The sequence below is a fragment of the Megascapheus bottae genome, chromosome 21, assembly GCF_031878675.1.
Source record: "Megascapheus bottae isolate mThoBot1 chromosome 21, mThoBot2.hap1, whole genome shotgun sequence".
Taxonomy (NCBI): Eukaryota; Metazoa; Chordata; class Mammalia; order Rodentia; family Geomyidae; genus Megascapheus; species Megascapheus bottae.
In genome coordinates this window covers 11269029-11294890 of record NC_143529.1, presented here as the reverse complement: position 1 = coordinate 11294890, position 25862 = coordinate 11269029, and the positions used below count along the sequence as shown (strand labels likewise).

Sequence of the window (25862 nt, the reverse complement as noted above, 5' to 3'; positions counted from 1 at the left end):
TTATTAAATAAAACAAGTAGTTTAGCACACCATAAATGGTTGTTTTTATTTTATTTTAAAATTTATATTGTTGGGGTAGTATAGTTTTTATTTTTATTTTATTTTTTTGTTTTTGTTTCTTGCCAGTCCTGGGCTTAAGCTCAGGGCCTGAGCACTGTCCTTGGATTTTTCTCAAGGCTAGAACTCTACCACTTGAGCCTCAGCACCACGTCTGGCTTTTTCTAAGTATGTTGTACCAAGGAATTGAACCAGGGTCTTCGTGCATGTTAGGCAAGCACTCTACCACTAGGCCAAACTCCCGGCCCCTAGTTTTTATTTTTTAAAAGTTGTTTTCTATGTTGTGAAATTTCTTTCTAAAAAGTGCCTAACCATCTCAACAAGAGAAAAGTTGACATGCACATTTCACTTCTACACGAACAGTACTGGTTTTTGTTTTGCTACCAATAAAAAGCAATCTCATCAAAAGTCTAACAATAATTAATTTTCCTGAAAGCCAATGTCTATGTGTATACCAAAATTAGCTGGACGAGACCTGCGTGGAAGCAAGCTACAAAAAGAGCATGTTACTCAGTCCTCTACCCCTGTAGCCCTCGAGGTCCCCCCTCCCTGCCCCTCATTTCTACACCACTTCCTGCACTTTCTCTAGAACTCTAGAGCTGCACGATTGTAGTTCTTAAAATGAACAAGTTTGCTTAAACATACGCACCAAAAAGGAAAAGGTGGATTTTCGTGATTCTTCTGTATCACTCAGACGTTGGGTTGTAGCTCTTTTGCGGAAAAGCTCTCCTAAACTTGATTTAGTTGTTGGATGGAGGCTGAGCGGCAGCAGGGAGAGCCCCCGCCCGCACGGCAGGGAAAACAAGCCCACAGCCTAGAAAAGCGTGGGGAAAAAGACGCCCGGTGCAGGCGGGGCCGGGGACCCGGCTGGGGCCTGGGCTTCGCGCTGGCGGAGGCGGGGCCGGGGACCGATCTGGGGGCGGGGCCTAGGGCTTGGGGCGGGGCCGCGCGGAGGCGGGGCTCGGGACCCGGCTGGGGGCGGGAGCCGCGCGCCGAGGGAGGCGCGGCCGGGAGCTCAGCTAAGGTGTGGGGTTCGCCGGTCGCGCGGTACCACGCATCCCCGGAGTCCTGCAGGCCCGGGAAGGCGCGGCGCTACGTCGAGCCGAGCTCCGGCCCGTGGCGGGTGCGACGAGGAAGCCGTGCGGGCCAGGCGCCATGAGAACGGACTCGTGGCCTCCGCTGGAGGACGGCCACCCGGTGAGGCGCGTCGGAGTCGCGCGGGGACGCACAAAAGCAGCCTCTGCCCTGGGGGCGAGCCTGACGCCCGGCTGCCGGGGATTAGTGGGACGGACTGTCGTGCCAGGGTGGGGGTCCGCAGAAGTTCGCGGACGCTTTGTCGGATTGGATAGGGGCGGGTGCGGCCACGGCCTGGGCCCGCCCGGCGCTGGGCGGGGTGTTTTTCCACGCCAGAGCCCGCGTTGTCATGACAACCGCTCTCCGCCCACCGGAGCGGACGGGTTAGGGTGCTGCTCGCAGGGTCCCAGGTTCGGCAGCTCCCGGAGCTTTGAACCGCCCGACCGAGCGCCGCTGGCTGGCTCGCCGAGGCTTTCAGCCGAGGCCTGGAGGTCTGGTCAGGCCTCGCGGGTCCCTGTGCTGGTCACTGCAGCCCCTCACCAAAACGGAGGGCCGGGACTCTGCAATGTCTCACCCAGAGCCCCTCAGGCCGGATCCCGACACCTTAGTCTCTCTAGGCTATTGGAATAAGACGGATCAGGCCTCGGAACCTCCTCCCTCCGCCACTCCCACAGCCACCCCGTCACTGCGGGCGGGCCCTGCCAGCGCCGAGCGGCCAGCGCCCCTCCGGATGCAGTGCGCGCGCGCGGGCCCCCCCCTCCCTTCCCCTCCTCCTCTCTGATCCCTCCTTCCTCCCCCCTCCTTTCTGTCTCTTCTTCCCTCCCTCTCCCCCCCCCCCGCCTTTCCCTCCTTCCTCTGTCCCCTCCCCTTCTGTCTTTCTTCCCTCCCCTCCCCCGGGGTTCCACGGGGTTCCAGGGCCTGCGTGTCAGGGTGGTCCTCGTGGAGCTGGCTGGAGACGGAATGGAAGAGAAGAAGCTAGTGGTAAACGAGCCTCCGGCTGCATTTGATCTTGGAGGCAGCAGGTCTCTTGCGGGACGCAGGGATTGGGTGTCTGGGTGGGTCACGGGTCATTTTCGCAGAAATTAAGAAAAGCTGTGTTCCCACGTGGAATAGTGGCGCTTTCTCGCGACAGTCATTCTTTTCCGGGTGTAGTTGTGACTGGTGTACTACTGTGTTGAGGACATTCTGCCTCCTCTCCGATCTTGTCGCGTTTGTATTGCTCTAGTGTTTGAATGAATGGATTGCTAAGTGGAACCATGGATTTGGGGCAAGTGGGATAGACTGCTGGAGGATATAAATGTAATCCTTTTGAATCGATGCCTCCTACAAGCATCAAGAGAAACTTGAAGTAGTTTACTTTGAAAAGTAACTGTAATGCTCTCCAAATTTGCAAACACTTTTCTTTCTTACAGAGTCAAATAAAGGTTTTTATTTGCCTCTATTATCCCCTAAAACTGCTTTGTGTGTGTGTGTGTGTATATATATATAATATATGTATATCTTAAAGCATATCACTATATGTCCTAGAAACTTTACCAGCTTTCGTTTATTTTAAGCAAGATTCACATTTCTTAAGTTGGCCTGCAAGCCCTAATTAATCTGCTGCCTCGATGTCCTTAGCGGCTCTGCTGCTGCATGGGCCTTGCATGTCCTCTTACCTAGAATGCTTCAAGCAGTCTTCCCTAGCGGCCCTACTTAGCATTTGCTCTGTGCCTTAACATTTGCTCCTTGATTCCTTTCTCATTCAAGTCTCAGCTCCACTAAACTGTGTGCCCTGAAGAAGTACTAATCTTTCTGTATCAGGCATAACTTATTTATCACACATAAATAAATACGTATTTCATCATACATCACATCTATATATTTATGATACCTATTTAATAGCTTTGAGTGCCTAGCCACTAGGATGTAATCTTCATTAAAGCAGTGATCTCTGTTTTGTTCCTATTCCTAATGCTTCTATCTGAGCCTATGTAGACAGAAATAAGGTAAGAAGGAAAGGATTTTATACAAAATTGTAGAGATGTAGAATTACCTTACTGAAACCTCTGATAAAGACAGCTATTAAAAATATTGGAAGATATTCATCTATCCATCTTTTTTTTTTTTTTTTTTTTTGCCAGTCCTGGGCTTGAGCTCAGGGCCTGAGCACTGTCCTTGGATTTTCTCAAGGCAAGGGCTCTACCACTTGAGCCTCAGCACCACTTCCGGCTTTTTTCTATGTATGTGATACCAAGGAATCGAACCCAGGTCTTCATGCATGCTAGGCAAGCACTTTAACCACTAGGCCAAACTCCCAGCCCGCTTTTTTTTTTTTTTTTTTTTGCCAGTTGTTGGGCTTGAACTCAAGGCCTGGGCACTGTCTTTAGACACTTTTTGCTCAAGGCTAGTGCTCTGCCACTTGAGCCACAGCACCATTTCTGGCATTTTATGAGTAATGTGGTACTGAGGAATTGAACCCCGGGCTTCATGCATGTGAGGCAAGCACTCTACCACCAGACTACCCTTCTGGCCCCCATCATTTTTTTTGTCATGTCTCAACAGGCATCCCCCACTGGGGTTTGAATTGACCTTGCCATCCCTTGTCTGTCTTTCTTATGATTGATGCCAATACCACCTGGTTTACACCTCCAGCCTGGCTTTCTGATAGTATTTTTGAAGGACTTTTCTGGATTTTTCTGCCCAGGGCTCTTTGAACCTCTGTCTTCTGATCTCAATCTCCCGATAAACTAGAATTATAGATGTAAGTCGCCAGCACTGAGTTTAACAGGCTTTTCAAAGAATAACTTCACTAATTTTGAGATACACAAAGAAAAGATGCTTTGAACTTTTACTTACACTCTCAATTTTCTCTCCCTCACCCCACAGCGACCTCCACGAGCTCTTCCGCCAGTGCCACGGTAAACATACCCGCAAATTTATTGAAATTTTAAAATGTCAAAGTTAGTACAGCAAAAATAATGACTAGTACCATTGAAAAATTATAATGCTTCAGAAGACTCTTACTGAAAATTTTAGGAAAAGACTTCCTAAAAATTTTAAGGCAAAAATATTTATTGAATTGTTAGGTTAGCAGTTATAATGAAATACTGCATTGAGAAGCCTGAATATCAGAATTATAGGATAATAGTTCTGTTCTGTATGGTCTGGTGTCTTTGTTTTTAGAATTTTGATCCTCTTGTTTGTTAAAATAGTTTCTTCAGCATCTAAGCTGATTTTAATCTGTGACAGTGATGACTAAGGATTCTTAATCTGCTTACTCTACTGTAAGACAGTAGGGAAAATGTATGTGTAGATACAGAAAAATATTTGGGTTACTTTATTAGAGATCTTAAGCAGTTTGAACTACTTATGGGTAATAGCTAGTTTGTAAACTTTGGCATTGTATAAAAGTTAGTTGTATCTGATATATTGTTTATATGTTTATTTGATTATTTGAAATAGGATAGGGAAGGGGGGAAAACAAGATGAGGGGCAGGGGTGGGGGAAGGGAAGTGGGGACCAAAACATGAGAAAGGGTATCTATCAATGTTTGTGAAGTAATCCACCTTCTATCTGGTGAATATAATGTAACCCTTCTATTAATTACAATAAAAGATATATGAAAAAAAGTTAGTTGTAAATGTTCAAACAGAAAAGTAGACTTAATAGCTTTTATTTCATTTCTTTTGGTGTCTTTTTCTTGTTGATTGGATGTGGTTGGTGGCATGTGAAGTGCTGATATTCAAGGTGAGTAGATTTACTGTGAACATAAAAATGTTTTAAATATAGTATTTGATATTCAAAACAATGTTTGAGCACTTGGTGCAATATCACACACCTAGGATCCAAAGTAGTGGGGAGCCTGAGGCAGGAGAGTGAACCCCAGAATTCATGACTAGATTAGGTAACTTACTGATACCCTGTCCAGAAAAAGAGAAACAGAAACAAGTTGACTTCCTTAATTTGTTTCTCTAACAGTAAAATCTGTAACATAGCTGTTGACTAGTTTAGAGCTCTGTAAAATAGAGACTTTTCTCATTTAGTAAGGATAAATAATGTGATCGTACATTATCCTCAAATCTCAGGGATTTAATATGATGCACAGGTATTAGCAATAATTGTGCATTAACTGTGAGGTCCTCATGCAGCAATACTCAAGAGCAATTGCCTTTCACTACATTTCATCAATAATGTAATAATGATGCTTTTGCAGTCTTAACATGAAGCATCTTCAGATGCCACAGCAGCTCTTGTTGTTTTCCAGTGTTTTAGACCCCATGTGAGGTCACTTTGTATACAAATACTAACCAGGCTTCACCTTGCCTAGCTTCTTTCTGCAGTCAGCAGGATCCTGAGCCTGCATGATCACCATGGTTAGGTACAGATCATTTCTGCCCACAGACTAAGGTGGCTAGGAAGGGTAGGGGACCAGTTGAGTACTTGTTGAACCAACTTTCAGTGTCATGGTGTCCTACTGGTACCACATTATGGATTCTCTTTGATCGTGTCAATTACTTGCTTTTTTTCCCTGGCTGAATCTAGGTAAGAGAGAAAAATGTTTCCTTTCTGAAAGTTTTCTTCTAATTGTTCTTTACATTCAATTTTAAACAGACTTTTTTAAAAATTGATGTTCTTTCTATTTTATAGATGATATTCCACTTAGTCGTCCTAAGAAAAAGAAATCCAGAAAAAAAACTACACTGGGTAAGAAGTTCTTCATTGGGTGAGATTTAAGTTTTTCCAGGACTTCATATGATAAGCATTGTAGGTCAGAGGAAGACAGGATCTCAGCAGCCTCAATTCACAATTTTTTGTTGAGGATGGAATTAAGCAATTGAGTTCAAAGCATTGGGAGCTCTAACAAGGGCTGGGGCAGTGGGCAACTCAGGAAGTATCTGGAAACATTCATGGAATAAAGTATTATGCCACCTGAGTTCTTATTTCCTCTTGAACTCTTCCAGGTCTTTTTTCTTTTTCTTTATTGTAATTGAGCTGTGTGGAGTTCTGCACCCTTGAAGAGAATATTGAATTTAGAGACACAGAATTCTTAAATCTTTCATTTCAAGCAGAGAATCTCTGCATTAGAGCAAGAGTTTGAAGGCAGAACCACATCATCCTTATTTGAAAGTTTCAATAGTGAGCTCATCTATAAACTTTGTTCTAGTTACCCACTGATAATCTCAAATGTTGTATTGGTGACTTACACTCAACCTGATGTAATCCATCATCACCTTCAACAGTCAATTTTTATTTGTTTACAGTTCTCTCTTGATGAAACTAACCATTTCCTAGCATTTAGATTGACCTTAAAGTCACCATTAGCTGAGCTCATAGCTTCCCTTTACTATTCACTCCCTCATAAGCCTGAACCTTCTGATAATTGTGCTGTTTTTGTTTTTGTTTTCCCCCTTTCATGAAAGAGATGATTATATATGTACTTTCTAGGCTAAAGTTTTTAAAGGTAATCGTAAACCAGGCACCCGTAGCTCAGGCCTATAATCTGCACTACTCAGGAGGTAGAGATTGATTCAAGGTCAACCAGGCAAAAAAAAGTTCTCAAGACCCCCAACTCAACAGAAAAAGCTAGAACTGGTGGTACACTCCTGTAATCCTAGTGATGGAAGGGGAATATCATGGTTCAGGCCATCCGGGAGAAAAAACAAAGCCTTATCTTAGCCTGTGTAAAAGGTACTGAGGACATGATTTCAAGCAGCACAGCATCTGCCTAATACACGGGGTGTCCTGAATTCAGACTCTAGCACTACCAAGAAAGAAAAGGGTCAACTTCATTTAATTATTCCTGATGACTTGCATATTAATGAAACACAGAACACTAATAGAGGCTAATAATGCAAGGCAGAAGATAAGAAAGTTCTCTATGGTATCATTTTTATTATAATTTTACCTTGGTTTGTAAGTTCTAAATGTTCTGAAGCAGTTTTTTTTTTCAAGCGCCTCACCCCTTTTGTTTCCTCACCTTTGTGGGGGATATATGCATGTATGTGTATGTGCAGGTGCATGTGCAGGTGCCTGTGGCTGTGTACGTGCGTGCATTTGTTGGTCCTGGCTCTTGAATTTAGGGCCTTGTGTTCCTGGTAGCTTTCTTGCTCATGACTGACCATCTTCCATTTCAGTCAGGCCTCTAGTCTATAATTTTTCTTGTTAATTGGGAGGTAGATTCTCATATTCTTTTCTGTCTAAGCAGATTCTAAGCCTTTATTCTTCAGGTCTGAGCTTTCTGGGTAGCTAGGATTATAGGCCTGAGTCACCTATCATTACATTTATTTCTCTTCTCAATCCAAAGCACAGAATTACAGATAAGGAGGGGAAAGTCAGAATTGGCATATTCTGACGTGTTTCCTATAGGAAACAGTCTAGGAATCTTTTCTTCCGTGTTTTTCAAACTCAGTGATCTCTGCTGGTATCAGCTGCTGTTTTCCTACTTGGTTTTTATAGCGAATGCTTTGGAAGATTCCCCAGAGCCTGTCACTCACAGACCATCTGAGGACAGTGAACCACCAGATGAAGAACCCAAACAGCATGCAGAGGCTCCTATTCAAAGGAGACAGAAGAAGTCAAGGCCACCTCCAGGTATGTGAAGAAACCAAGGTTAGCTTGTGATAGCAGTTCTTATTTTGCCTGTCCACTGTTGCCAACATTCTCTTCCTATCAGTGGTCTCTTGCTCTCTTACTTCCCTTCCCTTCTACGTTTCCCAAAACAATGCCACTGGCTTCCATATTTGTGTAGATTATGAGAGGAGGGGTACAAGTTTAGGACTGAAACAGAGTTCAAATAAATTGATATTACAGATTATATTGGAGAGAAGATGAATTTCTACTAACAAAAAAAACCTAGCCAATATTCATTGAATCTGTGTCTCAGATACTATTCACAGGCAATCCAAATACTGTTTTCTTTTTTTGTGTGTATGTATTACATATCCTGTATACTATGCCATTCTCCTTGAGCCAACCCCAACTCCAAGTCATAGACGGGCCTACTTTTGTGAAATGTATATGTATATATACAGACGTGTGTGTGTGTGTGTGTGTGTGTGTGTGTGTGTGTGTATATATATATATATATATATTTTTTTTTTTTTTGCCAGTCCTGAGGCTTGAACTGTCCCTGAGTTTCTCTGTACTCAAGGCTAGTGCTCTACCACTCGAGCCACAGTACCACTTTCAGCTTTTTCTTTGTAGTGGTACTGAGGAATCGAATCCAGGGCCTCATTCATGCTAACCAAGCACTACCACTAGGCCACACTCCTGGTTCCTAGTGAAACATACTTTAATAATTTCATAACAATAATAATTTGCCATAACAAATTACCACAAAATGGCTCACCTAACTGCAATTAATTCCTTTACCATTCTAGAGGACAGAAATTAAAAAATTAAGCTGTCTACATGCTTCCTTTGAAGGTTCCAGGGAAGAATTCTTCCTTTCTTCTAGCTTCTGGTGACTGTGGATAATTCTACATCCTTTTGATTTGTATAATGCCTCCTTTGTTCAGTCTTCACATTACTTCCTGTATGTCTTTATCCACATTGTCTTCTTCTCATAAGGACACCAGTTATTGGGTTTAGGACCCTTCCTGATCCAGCCTATCCTTATCTTAAATTGATTATATTTACAAAGATTCTATTTTCAAATAAGCATAATAATAGGTATAGAGAGTTATGACTTAAAACATTTCCAGCACAATTTAGTCTAGAACATGCATTCATGCCCTACATATACATAATAAAAAGAATGGAAAGAGCAATATTGATGGTAGTTTTTTTTAGAATGAGGAGGGAAGGATTTTTTTTTTGCCAGTCCTAGGGCTTGAACTCAGGACCTGGGCACTGTTCTTGGGCTTTCTCAAGGCTAGAGGTCTACTACTTGAGCCACAGCACCACTTCCAGCTTTTTCTATGTGTGTAGTGCCATGAAATTGAACCTGGGTCTTCATGCATGCTAGACAAGCAGTATACCACTAGGCCAAATTCCCAGCACAGGGTGATTTTTGTTTTAATCCTTAATTTTTTATATGTGACTATTATAATAATTAGGGACAGATTCTCTTAGAAGAGAAAGGTACAGTGCCTAAGTGCATCTAATCATACAAAATATCTATTGAAATGAACTCTAAAAAATGAAAGTAAGAGGTTTTTCCTTTGCTGTTTTTACTTTCTTTTTTGCTCAGTTTGTTCATTTCTATGTCTTCGAGAGTATAAAGGGAGACACAGAAATGGAGAGACAAAGAGTTAACGATGCAGCAGTGATATTCACTGCACTAATTCACTGGACACTGTTGAAAATGAACTGTCCAACTTGTCAGTGAGGATGAGAAGGACAAACTGGTAAAGAGTGAGAGGAAGGGAGAGATTGTCCAAAAAGAAATGTACTCATTGGGGGGGTGGGGGGGAGAGTAATAGGTACCAAGACATGTGAAAGGGTATCAATGTATGTGAATTAATGCACCTTCTATCTGGCAAATATCATGTAACCCTTTTACTAATTACAATAAAAAAATTAAAAAAAAAGAATTGTACTCATTACCTAGCTTATGTAACTGTAACTTCTCTGTACATCACCTTTAAAATAATTGTTTTTTAAAAGTAAGACAAAGCATGGGCCAGGAGTTTGGCCTAGTGGTAGAGTACTTGCCTCGTATGCACCAAGACCCAGGTTCAATTCCTCAGTACCACATATATTGAAAAAAGTCAGAAGTGGTGCTGAGGCTCAAGTGGTAGAGCTCTAGCCTTGAGAAAGTGCTCAGGCCCTGAGCTCAAGCCCAGGACTGGCAAAAAAAAAAAAAAAAAAAAAAAAAGTAAGATAAAGCAGAGATTTTGTTAGCATAAAACAGAAAAGGAGCAAAGAATTTGGTTCTCTGCTGTTAACATTAGCTCTATGTAATAAATTAATGCAAATTTGTTTTCCTGCCTACCTCCTGGTCCTTTTAGAAAATAGCAGGTCCTGATGGGATGGAGTAACTGGAGAAGGAGGGGAAGGAGGCCCTGGAAAGAGGAGAATGCAGCACAGATGGAATGCAATGGAACTAGAATAGCCTAATTCGAGGCATAGTGGGGAAGAAGGCAAGAGCAGAAGAAAAGGAGAAAGGAAACAGCTTAACTTCAGTGAAATAATTTACTTATGTACTGTTGCTAAACACAGTCTAATGAACACTATGCTCTTAGTACTTCAGTTAGAGTATGCCTTTTAAAACTATGGTTGATATTAACACCTCATTTTATAATTTGTAGCAAAAGTTTGTACAGAAATGGCGTTAGCCTTAAGGACCTAGTTAAGTTTGGACATGCATCTACCTAAGAACCTGTCACTGCCTCTTCCAGTGCACTGAGCCTTGCAGATCCAACTTGTTACATGCTTACAATTTTAAAACTGATTTGTAGTTTGTTTTACTTAAAGTGTCCTTGTTAGGTAGTGGTGATTGTCTGGTTTTTCCAACCCAGGCTGTACGGATTTTATTAAAATAGAATTTAGAGGGCTTGAGGGCATCCCAGGGAGCCAGTATTTTCAGGTGGGAAGAATAGGTAACAGGTTAGCAGGCTTTGTTGACTCTCTAAAACCTGGTGCCTGTCCTGGCTACAGAAATGAGTGAACATAGCAAGACTGACACCTGCTTGTGCAATTGCCTTTAACTAGTGCTTAGGAACTTGGCATAGGAAATAGGTCTATGGCATAAAATGATTCCCAAACTACAAGAAAGGGTTACTGTGTTTGTGCAATTATATTGAACACTTGCTTTCCCCCGGAGTCTGTGCTAGGCCTGTGTGATGAGCTACCAATAAAAACCTTGAGTGCTGCGTCACTAATCACTTCCCTGATGAATGCATCCATGTGTTGTCACAGGTCGTTGGTGGAGGAAGTGGGACATCTGGTTTGACTCCATTGATAGAGAACTATTGGAATCTTGTATCTGCTTTCACCTGGAATTCGTTCCAGCTGCTGTTTCCTTTTGCTGATTTTGCTTTACATTCTTTTGCTGTAATAAACTGTAACTGAGTATAATCACTTAAAAGTCCTAACAAATCTCCAAACCTTACCTTAGTTCTTAATATTTTTATTTACTGAATATCAGTTAAGATTCTTAAAGTTCTCTTGTCTTACAAGAGTCTTGTATATATTACTATGTATTATCATCTGAAAACATTGTTTTATTTTCAGAATTAGAAACTTCTTTTACAAAAAAGAAGACATCTAGTCCACCTTTACGAAATGAAAATGGTGTTGATGTGGAGCCAGCTGAGGAGGCAGTTATTCAAAAGCCTCGAAGGAAGACAAAGTAATATTTTATTTATCCTTATAATATTTTTTCCAAAGTTACTCTGATGCTTAATTTAGAACTTCCAATGGTAGCTTCTCTTTAGGTTGCATTAAATACTTGCATCATGTCATATTAAATAGTTACTAGGTTAAGTAGCAGTACAAAATATCAGTTAATCTTGGTGCTGGTGTCACACACCCATAACTCCAGCTGTTCAGAGGCTCGAGATCTATGAATCATGGTTTGAAGCCAGCCAAGGCAGAAAAGTCTGTGAGATTCTTTTAATCTTCAGTTAACCATGAAAATTGAAAGTAGAGCTATGGTTTAAGTGGTAGAACACCAGCCTTAAGTGAAAAGAACTGAAGAACATGAAACCCTGAGTTCAAGCTCCAATACCAGCATCAAAAACAAGATTAAAGTTAACAAGTGTAGGTATATAAATTAGCATTGGGGCCAGGAGCGTGGCGTTAGTGTTATAGTGCTTGCCTAGCATGCATGAAGCCCAGGGCTTGATTCCTCAGTACCACATACACAGAAAAAAGCCAGAAGTGATTCTGTGGCTCAGGTCGTAGAGACCTAGCCTTGAGGAAAGCCCAAAGACAGTGCTCAAGCCTTGAGTTCAAGCCCCAGGACTGGCAAAGAACAAAAAAAAAAGATAAAAAATTAAAAAAAAATTAGCATAGATACTTTGAGTATCTAAAATCTATAGAGTAGTAATTGTAATTTTGGAAAGAAAAATATACCTATGAGCATTTAAATGACTAGAAAAATCACTCTTCATTACAGAATAAATTGGACTATCAAAAGTGGTCTTTTAAGTTCTAATCTGTGCAGCTTAGATTTTGAATAAGCCCAAAAAAGAGATACCAGATGTTTGCTACTCACTTATGGCAATTTAGAACTTAAATACAAAAGAATCCAAGGGATTGAATAAACCAATTGTTACTTCTGAAAAGAAAACAGTTAGATATAGTTTCATGCAAACTGTAATGAAATGGTTTTAAAGTAGTGAACACATTTCTATTTCAGTTTGATGCTAATATGTTAGAGGCAGCATTAAATCTAAAGTTTAGTTTATCTGGGTTAATAAAATATTTTAAGAGCATTGTATGGATTACAATGTAGATGCTATTTACTTATGTTTAATGTTTGGTGTAATGATTAGTATATTGTCATATTGCTATTTATTTCTTTGAAATCAAGTGAAGGTTGGATATGATCCCAAATAAAAAGAAAATATAAATATTTATGCAGGCCTGCTATAATAAATATCATATGCTAGGTGAATTTAACAATTGAGATTTATTTTTTCCAGTCCTGGAGTTTAGACATTCCCTATCACAGTTTCTCTTAATGGCCTTTCTTCTTGGCTTATCGATGGCTTAAGTTCTTTCTGTGTTCTCATTTATTCACACTTTAGTTTGTTAACTGCTTTCCTATCTCCTGTTCTTGTAAGAATACAACTTATATTGGCTTAGATACCAAATATATTATCTCATTTTATCTTAATTACCTTTTTTCAAATATGAATTTTACTCTGAGTTACTGAAGTTCAGCCTTAGAGTATCTGAATTTGGGGAAGACACAATTCTTCAGCAATAGGAGATAGATATTATAGTGTATTTTAATGCATCCTTTAGTACCACATTAACTCACTGAATGTGGTGAGTTCCCAGAGTAGTGAAAACAGGAAACCTTGGTTTGAATCACAGATCTAAGTTTTACTAATAGATGCTCAGCAGAAATGAAAGCCCTTCAATCTTTTTCAATTAAGTATAAGGTATTTTTACAATGTGATTAAATATTATTTGAAAGAACTTGGTTAAAATAAATAACACAGGTAAAATATGTGGAGCATTCATGTAGAAACACCAAGAAGAATGTGTTATTTAAAGAAGGGAAGGCTTAATGAAGTCCTGTAGGACTATGGAAAACTTCTAATGGAAGTGGATATCAGTTGACAAATAAAAAAATAATTAAAATGAATGTAGACAAAAAGAAAAGACATTTCATAAGAGTGAAATGATGTAGGCAGTGACGTACAAATGATAAAAATTATAAAGATGCAAAGACCAAATCAGTCTGTCTAGAATAGAAGGTCATAGAAGATATTCTGGAGTAGAAAAATATATTAAGAAGATTAAACTGGCAACAGAAAACTGAATAGATTGCAAAGGGAACAATCAGAGAACAATTAGGACATTAACGTAGCAAGTCAGACAAGTAATATTGACCTGTTCCATGATATCACAATTCTAGTGTTAGAAACAAGAAACATGGATCACCTGAGATTAATTTCTGAATATTCTGGATCATGTTTGTTGAGGCTTATATACTAATGAAATCTTTAATTAGGCCTGGAAAAAAAATCACAGGAGCATAGGTTCTGGATTGTTTCCCCTTGGTTTATATATTCTGGAACCCCTTCTTTGGAAAGAACATGATAAAATTGAAACTTTGGAAGTGATTACTGCTAGTTTCCTTACTTGTTTCTTAATTTTTATTTTTTCCATAAATATTCCATTAGTGAATGAATAACTTCCCAGTTAAAACGAATCCATCTGAAACTGTAGGCGTGGTGTAGCTCTAGTGGAACACAATAAGCCTTGAGTTAAAAAAAAGCTAAGCAGAGTATGAAGCCCTAAATGCAAACTCCAGTGTCAGTACTAAGAATCAATCAATGAATAAATAGCTTTCTATCCAAAGGTACCACTTAAGGCACCAAAGTTTAGGCAAAGTATCAGTAACAAAAATTGAAGCAAAATATAGAAACACATAATTGTCAAAAGTGTAAAATTTTACTGGAGTTGATTTTAGTTCTTATGACAGGGCTATTAATCAGTAATATTAAGTCTCAAGCTTTTCTCTGTGTTATTTTAACCAAGTTCTTTCAAATAATATGTAATCACATTGTAAAAATGCCTTATATTTAATTGAAAAAGATTAATAATAATAATAAAATACTGCTACAATTTGGGATCATCAATTCCTGTAAGAATATGAACGTCATCCCTATGACTATTTACAATAATTCTCAGTATCGATGTTGTTAGAATTTATTTACAGATTTTTTGACTGCTTTTCAAAATTAATGATGCTAAATTATGTTCCTAAGCATATCTAATGAAATTTTTGTGGCATGTTAAAAAATTAAAAGTTAACCAGTGTAATGATAAATTGAAAAAAAAATTGTACATAAATGAGAAATTTGAGCTATCTTACAAATAATATAAAGTAAGCAAAAATAATATAAATAGCAAAATATTAGCTATTAAAGGTAATGATAGTTAAAAATAATAAGAGGTTACTATATTTCCTTATGTTAGCAGAATTTTAATTAATGATTATTTCAGCAGTAACTAAAACTCTTATGTTTTAGCATAAGAAATTAAGCCTCAGATAAAATGGAATAGGCAAAAATACCCCTGGGAAATTATTTTAAATCTGAAGAAATCTAGTTTAGTTAGAATGTTTTCCAGATAAGAAAATGAAGATAAGGGCCGGGAGTTTGGCTTAGTGGTTAAAGTGCTTGCCTAGCATGCATGAAGACCCGGGTTTGATTCTTCGGTACCACATACGTAGAAAAAAGCCGGAAGTGGTACTAAGGCTCAAGTGGTAGAGCTCTAGCCTTGAGAAAGTCCAAGGTCAATGCTCTGGCCCTGAGCTCAAGCCCAGGACTGGCCAAAAAAAAAAAAAAAGAAAAAAGAAAATGAAGATACACTAATGGAGGTGACTTGGAACACATTACAGTTAAAAATAAATGTATAGGGTAAAAAAATCTTTCTTCACTCCAAGTCTAGGTATTTGTTCATATATATATTCAAATGTTTTCTTAGATAGTTGCCTATGCAGATCTGTAAACATTCAAGTATTATATACTTTTCTTACACTTTCCCCTGATTTCAGGAAAACCCAGCCAGCTGAATTACAGTATGCCAATGAGCTTGGAGTAGAAGATGAAGACATAATTACTGATGATCAAAGCACTCCAGAACCACAGTCTAGATTCACTGCTCCCACTGGAATTAGCCAGCCTGTAGGCAAAGTATTTGTGGAAAAAAGCCGTAAGTCATTTCTTATGGAACATAATCTTATTAAAAATTATATAAGGATAAGTTATGAAGGATAACTTATACAGGTATTTTTTGACCTTGTAATTATACTTCTGATAATCTGAATTAGAAATAATAGAAAATGTGGGGGAAATGTATGCACAGAGCTGGTCATCATACTGTTACTTGTGAGAGTAAAAAACAGGAAACAACCTAATTATACAATAGGTGACTTCAGAAAGTTATAGTTTAGGGGCTGAGAATTTGGCCTAGTGGTAAGAGTGCTTGCCTAGCATATACAAAGACCTAGTTTTAATTCTTTGGTACCTCATACATAGAAAAAGCCAGAAGTGGTGCTGTGGCTCAAGTGGTAGAGCTGTAGCCTTGAGAAAGCCCAAGAACAGTATACTGAGTTCAAGCCTTGGGACTGGCAAAAAAAATGTTAAGCCGGGCAAAATGGCTCATACTGGGGAAAGCTTCAATGTGATTTGAGAGTTCACATTCAATTCAAATCATAATATTTAATAAAAACTTGCCCAAAGCAGGATCATGACCAACTCCTACTCCCATGGATATGTTATGACTATGTTGCATAAAGAACTCTGAAATAAAAAGCTAGTCCTTAAAATTTGCAATTTAAATTTTGTATAAATTGTTTTAGAGTCCTGATTCCATAAGATCCTGTGTAAGGGATCTTGGAGTTTGGGCCCCTGAGAAGCCTATGGTATAGATATGCTAATGACTTACCCAGCATCTCACAGTGGGTTAATGTAGAACTGGGATGTACACTTGAGTTTTATAACTTCTAATCAACTGTTTTTACTACTATATGTCGCTATTTAATTCACTCCAGTCTTTCCAAGCAGTGCTACCCAATCCTCCTTTTCTTATTCTTTTTTTTTTTTTTTTTTTTTTTTTTTTGCCAGTCCTGGGGCTTGAGCTCAGGGCCTGAGCACTGTCCTTGGACTTTCTCAAGGCTAGAGCTCCACCACTTGAGCCTCAGCACCACTTCTGACTTTTTTCAATATATGTGGTACTGAGGAATTGAACTTGGGGTCTTGGTGCATACAAGGCAAGCACTCTACCACTAGGCCAAACTCTTGGCCCTATTTTTTTGTTGTTTTTTTTTGCCAGTCGTGGGGCTTGAACTTGGGGCCTACCCACTGTTCATGGGCTTTCTCAGGGCTAGAACTCTACTACTTGAGCCACAGCACCATTCCGGCTTTTTTTTTGGGGGGTGGGTATGTGGTACCGAGGAATCAAACCCTGGTCTTCGTGCATGCTAGGCAAGCACTCTACCACTAGGCCAGACTCCCGGCCCCTCAATCCTCCTTTTTTTTTTTTTTTTTTTTGCCAGTCCTGGGTTTGAGCTCAGGGCCTGAGCACTGTCCTTGGACTTTCTCAAGGCTAGAGCTCTACCACTTGAGCCTCAGCACCACTTCTGGCTTTTTTTTCTATATATGTGGTACCAAGGAATTGAACCTGGGTCTTCATGCATGCTAGGCAAGCACTCTACCACTAGGCCATACTCCTGGCCCCAATCCTCCTTTTTTTTTAATTCTCCCTTTCCTTAGTACAGAAAAATTCACTACTCAACTGACCATAAAAAGCATCAGTGGTTCTGTTGTCTGTCTAGAAAAAGTTTCCCACCCTGGTAAGGATAATTATTCATTCATCCCCCACACACATGAGCACTAGATTTGGCAAGCGTGGTTGAGATGAAGGTTTGTTTCCTGAAGTTCATCTATGGCTACATCTGAGAAGGAGCCCTCATAGCAGTTAAAATGGTAATGCCCGGCTCATAGTGTTACACGGCTCCTGCTTGAACTGAGTCTTTATACAGATCTTAAAGCGAAGCCTATGAAATAACCCAGATATTTTCTGTCAATATAGACAGCCACGCTACACATTCTAGAATCTTTTCCCAAGAGTTTTGAAGTAGTTCTCAAATGGTGGCTTACATTGATAATGTAGGCATTTATAACTAATATTCCTGAAGTCTCTAGAGTTTTGTAAATGATGATATAAAAAAAAGGTTTTTAGGCTTTATTCTGAATAGAAAATTTCATCATTGTATGTAATTAAATAAAATTGAATCTAGAATTCAATTGGTTAAGAAGAAACTACATTAACCTTACTTTTTAAATGATGAATAAATAGTATGTTTAAGAGCAACAACAACAAAAGAAATGGAAAAAAGGAAACATTGAGTCAAGGAAAACTTTTATTATTATTATTATTTACCAGTCGTGGGGCTTGAACTCAGGGCCTGACCACAGTCCTTGGGCTTTCTCATGGCTAGAGCTCTACCACCTGAAGCACAGCACCACTTCCAGCTTTTTTTAGGTATGTGGTACTGAGGAATTGAACAGAGGTCTTTGTGTATGCAAGGCAGGCACTCTACCACTAGGCAAAACTCCCTGCCCCAAGAAAAACTTTTAGATAGATAAACAACCACATTAAGTCTTAGAAGTGTGGAATAATGAGTTCTCTCTTGCTAGTTATTAGTAATTGAGTTGTGTTGTTCTCAGGGCGGTTCCAGGCTGCTGATCGTTCACAATTGATCAAGACCACAGAAAATATCACTGTGTCAATGGATATGAAGCCTTCCTGGACCACCAGAGATGTGGCACTCTCAGTGCACCGAGCTTTCAGGTGGCTGCCTTGGTTGGGTTTCACTTACAACAAATGTTAACTGGATTTCATTTAAAAAGATATCTTGGTGTTTAATACTCTAAATAAAACTTAATAGCATATAATGCTTGGTAGCTGTGTATTTTTAACTATCCCATTAGAATTAAATGATCTGCTTATCTGTGAAATACAAAGAGAGGGTTGGGACTAGATGTGTAGTAGCTCAGTGGAACAATGCTTACCTAGCATGCATGAGGTTTGGGGTTAAATCCCTGATACTATAAAAGAAATAAAGAACAAAATATAGACTTGTTTATACTTTTCATTGTGGGTTGATGTTTATTCTTAGATGCAAAGAGATTTTAAGAATATGTAAGCCTTGTAAGTCATTCATACATAATCAAACCTTTTCCCATGCAGGATGGTTGGCCTGTTTTCTCATGGCTTTCTGGCTGGCAGTGCTGTGTGGAATATTGTTGTGATCTATGTTCTAGCAGGAGGTGATCAGCTGTCTGACCTACCCAGCCCTTTGGAGCAATACAAGACTTTCGCATATCCATTCCAGAGTCTTCTCTACTTGCTTTTGGCTCTAAGTACAGTTTCAGCTTTTGACAGGTAAGACTGTGGTGACTTAAGAGCCTTCTAACTTTTCTTTAGGAAGACATGTTGAGCAAAATGTGACTCTGACAGTTTTCAAAATAGAGTTGTAGCATATTAATATTACTTGAATTAAAAAAAGTTTTTGGATTAGGATAGCCCTATCTTTGTTTGATTACATCCATAAAGAGCCTGTTGCCAAATAACAGGAGGCTAGATATTCATATTTTGGGGGAACACAGTTTATTTAACCCATTAAAAAAAGGTTTATAATCGTATGATGGGTAAAAGAAAGAAGTAGAAGCTAATGAATTTTGCAAATTTCAGTTTCTTTCTTTAGGATATCTGATCTCTTAAGAATCATTGCCTAAAGTAATCTTCCAATTAAATATTTTATGTAGCCCATGTAAACAAGACAGGCTTTCATGTTGTTCAAACTACAGCTACTTAAAAGCCTGGAAAGAGGGGCCGGGAGTTTGGCCTATTGGTTGAGCGTTTGTCTAGCATGCACGAAGACCCGGGTTCGATTCCTCGGTACCACATACATAGAAAAAAGCCAGAAGTGGTGCTGAGGCTCAAGTGGTAGAGCTCTAGCCTTGAGAAAGCCCAAGGACAGTGCTCAGGCCCTGAGCTCAAGTCCAGGACTGGCCAAAAAAAAAAAAAAAAAAAAAGCCTGGAAAGAGGCAGTGCATGTAGTAGAACAGGGAAAAACTATAGGCAAGAAAGCAAAGTTGTGAAGAAATTTATAACTCCTCATGACAAGAAGCTTTTATATTTTCTAGGATTGACTTAGCTAAAACATCAATGGCAATCCGAAAGTTTTTGGCCTTGGACCCAACCACTTTAGCATCTTTCTGTAAGTAATCGTTAATTTTTTTGTAGGGGTTTTTTTTTGTTTTTTTTTTTTTTGCCAGTCCAGGTTCTTGAACTCAGGGCCTGAGGGATGTCCTTGGGTCTCCTCAAGGCTAGAGCTCTACCATTTGAGCCATAGCACCATTTCCAGTTTTTTTCTATGTATGTGGTATTGAGGAATTGAACCCGCATCTTAGGGCATGCTAGGCAAGCACTCCACCAGTAAGCCAAATTCCCGGCCCTCATTAAACTATTTTTATTTTTTGCTGGCACAAGGGATTTTGAACTCATGCTCTTGCTTAAACTTTTTTGTGTCAGGCTGGAGCTCTACCAGTTGAGCCACATCTCCATTAGCATTTATATTTTCTATTTAGCATTAAGCTGGTAAAGCTATTATGACCATTCAGTAACAGGCTAACTATTTTATATCTTTTATTACTTGGAATACATTTTATTCTAAGTTATGGGAATATTAACGAAACTATTTTTTTTTTTTTGGTCATGGGCCTTGAACTCTGAGCCTGGGTACTGTCCCTGAGCTCTTCAGTTCAAGGCTTCTGCCCTACCTCTTAAGCAACAGTGCCACTCCTGCTTTTCTATTGGTTAATTGGAGATGAGTCTCACAGACTTTAGTGCCCTGGCTGGCTTTGAACTGAGATCCTCAAATCTTAGTCTCCTGAGTAGCTAGGATTACAGGTGTGACCCACCACACCTGGCTAATGAAACTAATTTTGAGACATTGATCAAATCATTTCTTTTTTAAAATATATTTTATTGTAATTAATAGAAGGGTTACATTATATTAGCCAGATAGAAGGTGCATTAATTAGCAAACATTGCTACCCCTTCTCATGTTTTTGTCCCCATTTCCCTTCTCCACCTTCTGTCCTCATAAGTCATTTAATTTCTTAAATGATTTTCTATGCTCTTTTCAGTCCTGATAAAATATTGAACATCTAAAAGATACTTTAAAAAATTAAATAAAAGATACTTTATTTACATTCTTGAAATTGGTCAAATGAATTTCTTTTGTTTCCTCTTTCACTGAAGTAAAGATTATCTTTCTTACCTTAATCTGTATGTTCAAGATAACCCAGGTTTTTAGAAAACGAATAATAATTTCATTTTTCTTTCTCAGTGTACTTTACTGCTCTTACACTGTCCCTGAGTCAGCAAACAACAAGTGACAGAATCCACCTTTACACACCCCCTTCTGCTAATGGCAGCCTTTGGTAAGAACTTGTAGTAACTATAGCAGGTATTAATGATAATAACTAGTTTTCTGTTCCTTCCATTCTTCTCTATGTTTTCATCTATAAAGCATAATGAAGACTATATTTTTTCCTCTCCCAAACTGGAAAGAAATGACCTATTTTTGTTACTAGTGAATAACTGCTGTTACATTTACCTACATTTCTAATGAGATGTCTTCTTTTAAGTTTCTATGCAGCAGACTAGAGTAGCTTTATCTCCTTACTTTTGGACAAAGAACCTAATGCCCCAGACTCATAAACACTATCACCTAAATGGAGGTTGTGACTGTGCCACTTTTTTGCTTGGTTTTCGACCATGCTGCTATATATAGTCAGGTGTGGTGCTGTTCAGCTTGGTTCTGAGGGTGAGTGGCTCTGCAGTCATTTGCACTGGGCTGTTAGCCAGATCCTAGTCTGCTCACTGTTACCTACTTTTTACAGGCATCATAATAAAAAGCTATTTCTTTTGGGGAAAAGAAACTTATTTAATGTAATTTAAAGACTTTTCCAATAGAAAATGAAAACTATTAAATAATATCTATTTTTTAGCTTTCAGCAATTGTGATGGTGCTTTGTAGTGGTGTCTGCTGGAAGTATACTGCCATTGTAGGGAGTCTCGTTAACCTCACCAAAAACCTTACTTGTCAGCTGCTCTAGATCTCTAAACAATGTTAGTGGTGGTAAATTCTGTAGGAGGGTTTATTCTGAGCCATTCACTTCCTGCAAGGAGAAAATGGGTGGGTTACCAAAATACCATTTAAGTAGGGTGGGCAGTGGGTGGAGGGTTGGGAATTTGTCTTGAGAATTAAAAACTACAAAACACTTTTGTACACAACTGATTTTTAAAAAAATAAACACATTTTTAAAGATCTTGAAAAAAAGAAAAAAGAATCTAATGCCCCAGAATAGTGAGGGATGATAGAAAGCCAACTAGTGTTAATAAGAATAGAGAAATACAGCATATGCAGATCGGTGGCCAATTGTGAAGCTGTTACACAGCTCAAATTCCTGTTTAAAATTCAGAGGGGCAGTCTCTTTTGAGAGAGTAAGCAGGGGAATAGGATTAAGAGAGAAATGAAACATGTTCGGTTAAAGAACATTGCCATGGAGGTTGTAAAGGATTCTTATAGGAAAATTTTTTAGGAATACTTAGCATTCCATTTATGTTAATGCACAGAGCCAATCTATGCATAGCTTAAATAACCGGTGAACCTTTACTTTTATGGCTTAAGTCATATTTTGTAGGGTAATTACATTCTTTTCATACTTGCATGTTTCTAAGATAATATTGCTGATTTTTTCAAAGTTTTTAAAATTGTTTCAATTGGGTATGTAACCCAAAATGAACACATTTCTAACAAATATTTCTTTATCTCCAGGAAACCAGGAATTGAGGAACAGATTCTTCAGCCATGGATTGTTGTGAATCTGGTGGTGGCCCTTCTGGTTGGATTATCTTGGCTTTTCTTGTCTTATAGGCCAAGCATGGATCTTAGTGAAGGTATTAAAGAAGAAGTATAAGTATATCCTGAAGTTTGGCCTTGTAGTAAAGGGCTTGCCTAGCATGCACGAATCCCTGGGGTCAATTCCTTGGCACCACATCCACAGAAAAAGCTGAAAGTGGTACTGTGGCCCAAATGGTAGAGGGCTAAACTTGAGAAAGTTCAATGACCATGCCCAGGCCCTGAGTTCAAACCCCAGGACTGACAAAAGGAAAAAAAAAAACAATAGCCTGGAGTCTCCTCTGATGATTTTAAAAAAAATCATCATATAAAAATCAAATAAGAGACACACTTAAGAGAAAGATAAAATAATGAAAGATCAGAAAAAGTGAAGTGAAATAACAGACCGACAGGGGAAGCAGGAAGGAGGGCCTGAAGAGCTGGAGTCTAGAAATAGACCTCTGAGTAGTTAGAATTAGAGGAATGAGCCACTGCATGGCTTCTCCTATATTTTAGATCATTTGGTCATTGAATTAGATCTTGTATCTATTTAAGATTCTAGTTTCTCTAAGTGACAAATACTCTTTTTTTCCCCACCCTTGGCCTTTCTCAAGGATAGAACCCTACCACTTGAGTCACATCACCACTTTCCACTTTTTCTATATATGTGGTACCTAGGAATCGAGCTTGAGTGTTTGTGCTTGGTAGGCAAGTACTGTACCACTAGACCAAACTCCCGGCCCCATAAGTGACACTCTTAAGAATTCTTACTTTATGTTCGTTGTATATATTTTACTTCTTCAGAAGTTCTTGACAAATGTAAAATGAACATTTAATAATATGAAATATGCACATTTGTTATTTGGCATTTTTATTGGCATCTAGATCAGACTTACCCTCTCCATTACTCTTACTCATTTCCCTTACCTAACCCATCACAACAGTACACATTTTTTCCATTTTCAAACACGTATATGAAGTATTTTGACCATGTTTACTCTCCTTAACTTTGTCAGAAGTACTCCCACTCCAGGCAAGACCTGTTTTACATTCCTGTTCTCCTTCTGTAGTGTATGCTACTTGTTCAAAGGGGTTTTCCTGTGGTATTTTGCACATGAATATACAGTATTTTAATCAGTATGACTCTTTACTCACTTTTGCTTTGCCCATCCCCACTGCTCTCTACTATTCAACAGCTTTCAGTGAGGTTTTTTTGCATTTTTTAAATTGTAATTAGTAAAAGGGTTACATGATATTTGCCAGATAGAAGGTGCATTAATTCACATACATTGATACCCTTTCACATGTCTTGGTACCCATTTCCCTCCCCCCAGCTTTCAGTTTTATTTTATTTTGCCATATTCACTCACAGACGATGTATTTAGGTATGTTCACCTTTTTTTGTTTTGGTGCCAGTCCCAGGGCTTGAACTCAGGGCCTGAGCACTGTCCTTGGGCTTTTTCCTCAAGGCTAGCACTCTGCCACTTGAACCACAGCACCACTTCTGGCTTTTTCTATGTATGTGGTACCAAGGAATTGAACCCAGGTCTTCGTGCATGTTAGGCAAGCACTCTACCACTAGGCCAAACTCCCAGCCCCTAGGTATGTTCACTTTTTAAAATTCTCTCCTCAAGTTTCAATAAATCAGATTTCTCTTTCAAGAATCCTTTTTACTTGAGGCCTTTCTATTATGAATTGTATCAGCATTGAGAGACTGTACCTTAGCTATAAAACTTTTTGAGTTACTGGGAAAGAATTTTTTAAGTGTGATCTGTTTATTTTCTTCTGCAGAGTTCTTGTTCTCTGATATGGAAGAATATCCTGACAAAGATAAGGGAATCAAAGCCCTTACATAATATCAGCTCACCTACAGAGGAGTTTTCTCATTTTTGTTTCTCAATGTATTTTTATAAGATATGTAAATATGTATTTGTAGTTGAAATTTTTATTATACAGTACTGAAATGTTTCTCAAAATTATGGAAAATGTTTAAATTTATGTGTTATCTATATTCATATTAACTTCTATAGCATAAGCTTAATGATAAAAGAAATAATGAGTTAAAAGCAGGCAGGTGAAAGTGTTTATTTCCTGTTCTCAGTTAGCTGTAATTTATAATCACTTAAAAAATCCTTATTCAGAAAAAGCCATAACTTTATTATAAAGTGTATATCAAGTTTAAATATAAATTTAGGGAATATGATAAAAGGTGAAAAGAAATTTATTTTTGATACCTTATTGAACAAATTGAATTACTAAATTTTCTTATATGAATATGGTTTAGTGTTTGTGTGTCATGTGATAATTATAATTTGGTTTGAAAGATGCTTTACTCTTTGGCTAATAAAACTGAAATACATGTTTTGTTTGAAATGCTATATAGTGTAAAAAGTTTGTTTCCTTTTAAAATCTGTACCAGTGGTTCCCCCATTGAGCTTCACATCAGAATGATTTAGGAGCTTTAAAAAACATACTTCGCATTTGGGCCCCCACTCCTAATAGCCGGAGTAGTGCAGCAGTCAAGAGCTCAGGAAGCCTGTGAGTCTGTGACTAACATTTCTGATGGACCTCTGCAGTATTCTTTTGGTTTCCCTGTTCTTTCTTTTTTCTTTTCTTTTTGTAGGACATGGGGCTTGAACTCTGGGCCTGGTCACTGTCCCTGAGCTCTTCAGCTTAAGGCTAGTGCTCTACCACTTTGAGCCACAGTGTCACTTCCAGTTTTATAGTGGTTAATTGGAGATATGAGGCTCATGGACTTCAGTGCTAGGGCTGGCTTTGAACTATGATTCTCACATCTCAGCCTCCTGAGTAGCTATGAGCTACTCCTGAGTAGGCATGAGCCACCAGCACCGTACTTTTGTGTGTGTGTGTGTGTGTGTGTGTGTGTGTGTGTGTGTGTGGTCATTGCTGGGAATGAAATCCAGGGTCTCATGGATGTTGGCAAGTGCTGTACCCTTGAACCATATCTCTAGCCCCTCTTTGTGGAGTGACAAGAAACGTGAGTAGAAATTCACCCTCCTTATTCTAAAGCTCTTTGTCAGTGATGTTTGGCTTCACAGAAGATCCCATTCCTGACATGAGTCCTGTGTAAGAAAAGATGTCTGCAGTGCTGCATCCGGTGGTTCCTCAGCTGTTGCTGTGAGGTCTCAAAATAGTTGTGAGACTTGCTGTGGAAGAAGTCTCTCAAAGGTCGATGAACATTCGAATAAAACTATTGGGCCTGCTGTTATTTGCAAGCAATCAAATGTTATGAAGCAGGAGATTGACAAATTGATGATAGAGATGGATGTCTCTGAGGATCATACCCTATCTGCTGAAAGCAATGTGCTAGAGATACATTTTGCTGTTTGCAAGACTGGAACTGCTGAATAAGATTCTTTTGCCGTGAATGCTTGGGTAATTCTGAAGCCATCCTTTCAGTTCTACCTTTAGCAATCATCACTGATGATTCCCATGCTGGCAATGAGACGTCAGTGTAGAAATTCATGATCCTTTCTGACAGCAAACTGCAGAGAAAGCATGCTGATCCTAGAGCCAATGATTATCACTCCTGAAGTGTCATCAAGGAGAAAGCTGGGAAAGCTGCTTTAAGTATGGAAGCTTGTGGTGGGCTTAATAATGTCCCTAAAGATGTCCCTGTCCA

At 39.0% G+C, this 25862-nt stretch overlaps 1 protein-coding gene across 1 annotated transcript; it reads left to right on the top strand.

The window, feature by feature from the left end:
- The first annotated feature begins 2091 nt into the window (after nucleotides 1-2091).
- Tmem237 (transmembrane protein 237) lies at nucleotides 2092-24513 on the top strand. The gene is made up of 12 exons (XM_090355212.1): nucleotides 2092-2186; nucleotides 4000-4073; nucleotides 5755-5817; nucleotides 7570-7704; nucleotides 11290-11407; nucleotides 15296-15453; nucleotides 17973-18096; nucleotides 18496-18690; nucleotides 19455-19528; nucleotides 20663-20756; nucleotides 22157-22278; nucleotides 24011-24513. The coding sequence occupies exons 1-12, from the start codon at nucleotides 2092-2094 to the stop codon at nucleotides 24073-24075; spliced, it is 1317 nt and encodes a 438-aa protein (XP_090211338.1). The 3' UTR covers nucleotides 24076-24513.
- The last annotated feature ends 1349 nt before the right edge of the window (nucleotides 24514-25862 follow it).